The 7,146-nt window shown below is 42.5% G+C and overlaps 1 protein-coding gene across 3 annotated transcripts in view; it reads right to left on the bottom strand.

Moving 5' to 3' along the window:
• Positions 1-7,146, bottom strand: part of PAIP1 (poly(A) binding protein interacting protein 1) — a 29,053-nt gene that overhangs the window by 21,493 nt on the left and 414 nt on the right. Inside the window, exons 1-2 of one of the 3 annotated variants that reach the window (XM_077774996.1) lie at positions 7,027-7,140; positions 6,267-6,436 (exon numbers count right to left, since the gene is read on the bottom strand). In XM_077774996.1, coding sequence (XP_077631122.1) covers positions 6,267-6,365 — 99 coding nt within the window. In that variant the 5' untranslated portion in view covers positions 6,366-6,436; positions 7,027-7,140. Of the gene's footprint in view, positions 1-6,266; positions 6,437-6,637; positions 6,729-7,026; positions 7,141-7,146 lie in introns of those variants that run through there. The other 2 variants (XM_077774995.1, XM_077774994.1) reach the window with 2 other exon arrangements.

Consider the following 7,146-nt stretch of genomic DNA (forward strand, 5'->3'; position numbering starts at 1 on the left):
AAAAAAAAAAGGAAGCATTCTCAAGAGTTAACATCTCATTTGAAGATGAAAAGAAAAACAAAATAAACCCAGCCATACAAATATCTGAGGCTTAGAAGGCTTACAAAGCACACAGGCCCCAAGGTGCCTGGGTGACTCAGTCAGTTGGATGTCAGACCGTTCAGGAGTTTGAGCCCTACATCGGTGCAGAACAGAAGCCACTCCAGATCCTCTGTATCCCCCCTCCCCTGCTCTTGTTCTCAGACATTTAACAAAACAAAACACATAGGCCCCAAGGCGATATAGGGTGCTGATCTGATACCTTTGAGGAAAAAAAAGCCAGGACAGACACTGAAGGTGAGGCAATAGCTAAGATCAACGAGGCAGACTAGGATCTTGGGGACTACACCAAGACTGGCTTGAAAGCCAGTGGAAAAACCACTGGGCAAAGAGTTTGAACAAGCAGAGACCATGAACCAACTTAATTGGTGCGGTCATACAGCTAGTTAGAAGAACTGAGCACAGGACAAACCCTGTGTAACCTCTCTGCTACACTCCAAGGAACGGACAAAGGCTTTAAAACCCAACTCTGACACACGTACAAGAATATTCTTTGCCAAAAATCCATCTAACAATTAACAAAACTTGTTAAATATACCATCTTATATCCACATAATAGATCAAATAGCCACTTAAAAAAGATTTACATCTATTAATACAGAAATCACTAATACGTTTTAAATGCAAACAACAGAACCATATTTTAGTACAGCTTAATTTTAAGAGATTTACAGACAATGAGAATTTCTGGAAAGACAAAGATAACAGTGGTTACCTCCGGAGTCCATGAATGTTCATATTATAAACATTGACCGTTTTTTAGAAGATTGTGAGAGCAGTTAAGCATTATAAATGCATACATTAATTACACTTAATCTTAGCTACATATATGGGAGTTTTACCTTAAAAACACTTGCATCTATGGAGTTTTACAGACGTGGAGTGTCCTGTTGCTACTGACAGAAAAGCAGGAAGCCTACGGGTCCTAGCTGAAGAGATTCCTTTCTGGGTTCTATCAAACATCCCTCGTTGTGGCAAAAATGCAGTCTCAAAGACTGATTTCCGGTCTTCTACGGAAGCAGAACTCTTTTAAGACAGCCCAAAGTCTTAAAGTAAAGAAAGGAGAGTAGCGCTACTCTGATTATAAGCATTACAGGGGACAGGTTCAGAGGCTGCAGTTTCAAGCAAATAAGGAAGCACAGAGTATTCTGGACAAAGCAGCACTCCGGCGTGTTTGCAGGATTTCTCTAGTGCCAGATTTTTAAGTACAAATTTCATCAGTCTTCAATGTAGAGTTAAATGATTTTCAAGCTGAAGGATGAAGTTTTATTTCTCTTAGAATTCTGTACCAAGAAATCAGGGGGGATATCAGTTAGAAAATGCACTTTTCATGGAAGATACTTTGCATGCACTGGTCGAGAGAAGACCATAATCCAAAGCAGCAAGAATAAAAGGGAACTGATCAGACACCTAGGCAGTGGCACAATCAAAACTACTTTAGTTTGAAGGGAGCAAGAGAAAGAGAAACAGGAGTCAATATACCATTTTTAGCCTGAGCAGCTAGTTAGAATATAAAAAAAATAAGAGGTTTGCAGAAAATAAATTTTTTTATACTTAAGTTTCAATGTGAGATCCTCATGAACAAGTCAAAACAGAAACAAAAGCCAGAAGTTCAGAGGAAGAATTAGATTTCAGTATCAGTAGACAGATAGGCAATGGTCAGATTCTAAGTGATAGGAAGGATCACCAAAGGCAGGCAATAAAATGGGGGGGGGGGGGGGGGAAGTTCAGGGACTACTGTCTGGGAGAAGGAATGATCTGCAAATTGGAAGGATGAAGAAAAGTACCGCCACAGTGGCCAAAGGAAAAAAGGGTGTTCAATAGATGCAAATGCTACAGAATAATCTTAGAAGGGGACATCTGAAAGAACCATGGTTGCAGTCTTGGGAGTGAGACTATGCACAGAGGGAAAAGTTAAAATCACTACCGCAAATATTCCGTTCTTATAAGAATAAGAGGAATTTCTAGAAGACTGAAAAGGTACCCTTGGACCCTAGCACAAGACTAGACACACTGGGACTTGTTAAACCGCACAGATCATGCTGTGGTCAAAGTCTACAAAGATGAGGGTTGAGGACAATAGATTTAGGGGTCCCTGGGTGGCTCAGTTGGTTAAGAATCTGACTCTCAAATTCGGCTCATCATGATCTCCTGGTTCGTGAGATGGAGCCCCACATCAGGCTCTGCACTGACAGCATGGAGCCGGCTTAGGATTCTCTCTCTGCCCTTCCTTCCCTCATGCTCTCAAGATTAGATAGATATAGATAGATAAATAGAGGACAGCATATTTTAAAACCCAAAGAGCATCACTGAAGGTCACAAAAATAGTAACAAATCAAATAGAGGGATCAGCCTATAGAGGTTTGATCAGTGAGAAGTAAAATAGTATCAACTGTGAATAAATTTACATTTAGGAGAACATCACTATTGAAAGGCAGAAGACAGTAACGTAAGGGGAACATTCTTAGAAGATGGGGATGGGGGGGTGAAGAGTGTTGTTTTTTAATAAATGCTTTGTGAATTCCTATGTAGAATTTTTGGTTCTCCTAAGTGAGCTGTGATTAAATATTCAAGATGAAATGGTTGATCTAAGAAGACGCAGTGACCAGGAGTAGACAGATTTAACAACTCCCTAGGAGGAAGGCACAGAAAGCAGGAAATTCTAGCAGTGGGATTGGAGGAAGGACTCAAGGATAAAAGAGTTCAGAATCTTGGCAGGGTTCTTGGCAGAAAGCACAAGAGACTATCAAAGGGTTTTAGAAAAAAGTATGAATACTTATGAACAGATCCAGTTCAAAGATACCCATATTTTCAAGCATATCAAAGCAGACTTAAGGCATTTCTGTCCATTTTGTTTACTGCTGTATCCCTAGTGCTTGACTCACAGTAAGAATCCAACTATCTGTTGAATGAGTGAGTGAATATAGCTAACTTTGGATTACGGCTACTGTAAAGAGACCCTCACAAGACCCTATCCTAAGAGTTAGGGAAAAACCAAGGATACTGCTGTTCTGTGACTAAGCAGAGGAAAAATGCCTACCTTTGACAGAGGATAAAAGGGTAAATGAGGAAGACTAGGGAATGCACCAGAGCAGCGGTAGCAAGCTTGAAGGATTATGGAATTGAGGTGGATTACAAACAAGGCAAGCCAATGAGCAATTAGAGGTCACACATTCCATCTAAGGGGCTGCCTCCATTCAGCTGCAGACAATTTTTGCTCTATCAGAGTAACAGTCTGGTACAATCACATCTTATGATTTCAGGAGAAACCAGAAAATTCAGATATCCAACATCTAACTTAAGTACTGGTTGCTAATTAAACTGGCCCTTTTAAAAAAAAAATAAATAAAGGAAAAACACTGCAGGCCAAAGACAACACACCTGCAGGCCACACACGAGCCATGGGCTTTCAGTTTACAATCTGTTCCAGCCAACTGAGCATAGAAGAAACTGACCTAATAAAGGATATCAAGGAATGCCTAACAGGGGACAATGGCCCAAAATAAGTGGACCGACATGGCTCTGTAGCCCAGGACTCAAACTATGCAGAACTATGTNAAATGGTCCAAGTCAATAAGGAGACATATGGGAAACAGTTCATGGCTGTCTGAAAGAAAGTACTCTTTAAGAGTTTATTCAACTACTCACAGCTTTCCAATGGTTACTTTCCTCTCTGAGCCAAACACATCTTTGGGGCAAGAATCCAAGCTGTTCTTTCTTCTATTTTACATGACTGACATCAAATCAACAGCTCTTCCAAATGCCTATCGTTTCCCCTTCCCAGCCCCAAAGTTTTTTTTTTTTTTTTTTAAAGTTTATTTATCTTGAGAGAGACAGAGCACAAGTGGAAGGGCAGAGAGAGAGGGAGAAGCTCAAGCAAGCCCCTTGCTGTCAGCGAAGAGCCCATGTGGAGCTCAGCTCATGAACCAGGAGATCATGACCAGAACCAAAAATCAAGAGTCTGCCACTCAACTGACTGAGCCGCCCAGATGCCCACCAAAGCTTTTTCCTACGGCAGTCTCAGATGCATGAAGTTTCTAAAACATGGGGTAGTTTTTCCACGTCTTTTCTATAAAATATGGAAGGAAAGCACTGCCCCCGACTCAAGAAGCAACAAAACAGGTGTGCCGTTAGTTATCAGGCAAACACAAATTAAACCACAAGTAGTGGGGCGCCTGGATGGAGCTCAGTGGGTTAAGTATCCAACTTCAGCTCAGGTCATGATCTCACAGTTCAGAAGAGGCCCACATCGGGCTCTGTGCTGACAGTGCGGAGCCTGGAGCCTACTTCAAGTTCTCGGTCTCCCTCTCTCAGTCTCTGCCCCTCCCCTGCTTACACACTCGCTCTCTCCCAAAATAAGTAAACATTAAAATTTAATAATAAATAACCACAGGAGGATACCACATACCCACCAAACTTAAAAAATAGAAATTTCCAAATGCTGACAAGGAAGCAGAGCAAGTGGAAATCACATACTACATACATTGGAGCAGTCTCTGGAAAACTATTTGGAAGTCTCCATTAAAGTTGGCTACTGGGGCACCTGGCTGGTTCTTTTGGTAAAGCATAAAACTGTTGATCTTGGGGTGGACTTCAAACTCCATGCTGGGTGAGATTATTTAAAATCTTTGGGGGGAAAAATGAGTTGCTACCCTATGTCCTTGCAATTCCACTACGTACCCATGGGTAGAATAGCAGCCCTATTTACAACAGCCCCAAAGTGGAAGCAATTAAATGTTTATCAAGAGACAAAGGGAAACAGGTGCCTGGCTGGCTCAGTCGGTAGAGCATACAACTCTTGATTTCAGCTCGGGGGCGTGAGTTCAAGCCCCATGCTAGGGATGAAGGTTCCTTAAGATTAAAAAAATTTTATAAGAAAAAAAAGGAAATAAAACGTTAAAACAAAAACAGACAAATGGGACTGTGGTATATTCTCACAATGGAATGCTAGATTAAGTCATCTTCAATTACAAGCTCCAACATGGATTAACTTGAATGTCGAAAAGTGAAAAACCTCTTCTGTATAAATCTATGTACTTTGAAAACAGGCAAAACTTGTAAGTCAAAACAGTAGTTAACCTAGGAGAGCAGTAATGATTAGGAGAGGAGATAGGGAGCTTTGGGGAGGTTAGTGTTCCTTTTCTTGATTTGGATGCTAGTTGCTTAAGTGTTCATTTTGTGAAACGTTGAGCTAACCTTTATGTACACTATTCTCGGTTAAATATCATTAAAACTAAAATTAGGAAAAGAGAAGACTTCTGCTAGAGTTTTTTTTTTAAGCCTCTAATGGTTCCTGCCCCACTTATCTACAATCAATTGCTATGCATTTACCCAGGACATATTCCCAACTGTGCTTTGTTTTCTCCCACTTAAAGGGAGATCAATTTTTTTTAAGTTATTATAGACAAAAATGAATCTGAAAGTTTAAAAGTTCTTCATACTTGTGTAAACACTTTATCAAAACCTCCTATATTTCTTATTAATTAGAACCAGAAACACTTCTGTTTTTACAGAGTCCAGATGCGGAACATTCAAAAAACCTACCTCAAATGAGTCTGCAACAAAACCATGGTTTAATTTACCCTAAACTGCCAATGAATATTCAGCTATATTGCTAAAATCCAATTTAAAGTCAGCTTTGCTAGGCCATTCTGTAGATTGTTCACTTAGTCTGGACATAAAATTTTTTTAATGTAGTTTTTTTAATTTAATGTTTATCTTTGAGAAAGAAGAGTGAGCGAGTGAGCACATGTAAGCAGGAGAAAGAGGGGGTGACAGAGGATCTGAAGCCAGCTCTGTGCTAGAACTCACCAACGTGAGCAGAAGTCAGAGGCTTAACCCGCTGAGCAGCCCAGGCAGCCCCTGGACACAAGTTTCAGTTTTATGTATTGAAAGTGCCTTAACTATACCCTTTACTAGGCTAGAAATACTCTATAGATACTGGGAATACAGTGAAGAGAGGTCTACTCTCAATTTGTACGGATCTTTTGAACACCACAAACCACAAGATACATTCCTGAATCTGTTTGGTTTCCTCCAGACTTTAAAGAATTCATAACGTTTTTATGTGCAGTAGAAAGTTCCAGCATACTGATTAACGCCATACCGTAATAATCACGTTATTTCAGTAATATTAATCCAGAATGGTAGTAAAAAGGGATACTTACTGTATAATTAGAAGAATAGCCTGATGGGTAAAATTCAGGAGCGTTCACAGACAGCTTGGACATCAATACAGGAGCTACAACCACCTGGGGTTTAGCCATTGCTGACTCCAAGTTTTGCTGTGGGATATTATCCTGTGAACTAGGTGGAGCTCTGAGGGGCCTCGTTTGCTCTGAGGAAAGAAAAACGAGGTGTTAAGATGCGTTCAATCCTTTGTATAACAACTTACTTTCTCCTGAAAAGCCACAGGCGGAGGGCTGGTTTTTAAGAGTTAAACAAGAACCGTCACGAATTTTAAGGTTATCGCCAGGATGTATACAGAAAGCCTGCAGAAAGGAACAATAGACTTGCTTTAGCTCACTGATGGCCATACCTGCCTCCTAAATGCGTGAGGGCTTTCTTTTTCCTTTTTCCGTTTGTAAGGAGTTAAAAGAGGTGGTTGCACGCCTACGGTCTGCCTTTCCAGGGCTGGGAAGGGGGAGGCGATTTTTTACTTCCTCCCCGGACCGCACAACTCAAGAGACCGCGCACTGGGCCCCTCCCCCAGCCGGGGCGCACAAAGGATTCCGGCAGCCACCTTCCAAACCTCGTTCCGGGCCCGTCCCCACCCCGGAGCAACCGGGCCCCTCGGGGAATGCTTTCGGGGAACGTGGGGGTTGGGGGGGGGACAAGAAGGAAAAAGAGCGCGGGCCTTGCCGCGCGCCGAGGGCCGTGGGGAAGCGTTGGCCCAGGGGGACAGGGTCCCCTAGAGCGGCTCCGTACCTGGGAGCGCCCCGGGCCGGGGAGGCCTCTGGGGGCCGGCGGGGACCTCGCACTGGGCCCCTGGCGGCGGGGCCGTCCTGGGCTGGGGCCGCGGCGGCGGCTGCAGGAAGCCTGGGGCTT

Source organism: Crocuta crocuta, unplaced genomic scaffold (assembly GCF_008692635.1).
Source record: "Crocuta crocuta isolate KB4526 unplaced genomic scaffold, BGI_CrCroc_1.0 scaffold1758, whole genome shotgun sequence".
Taxonomy (NCBI): Eukaryota; Metazoa; Chordata; class Mammalia; order Carnivora; family Hyaenidae; genus Crocuta; species Crocuta crocuta.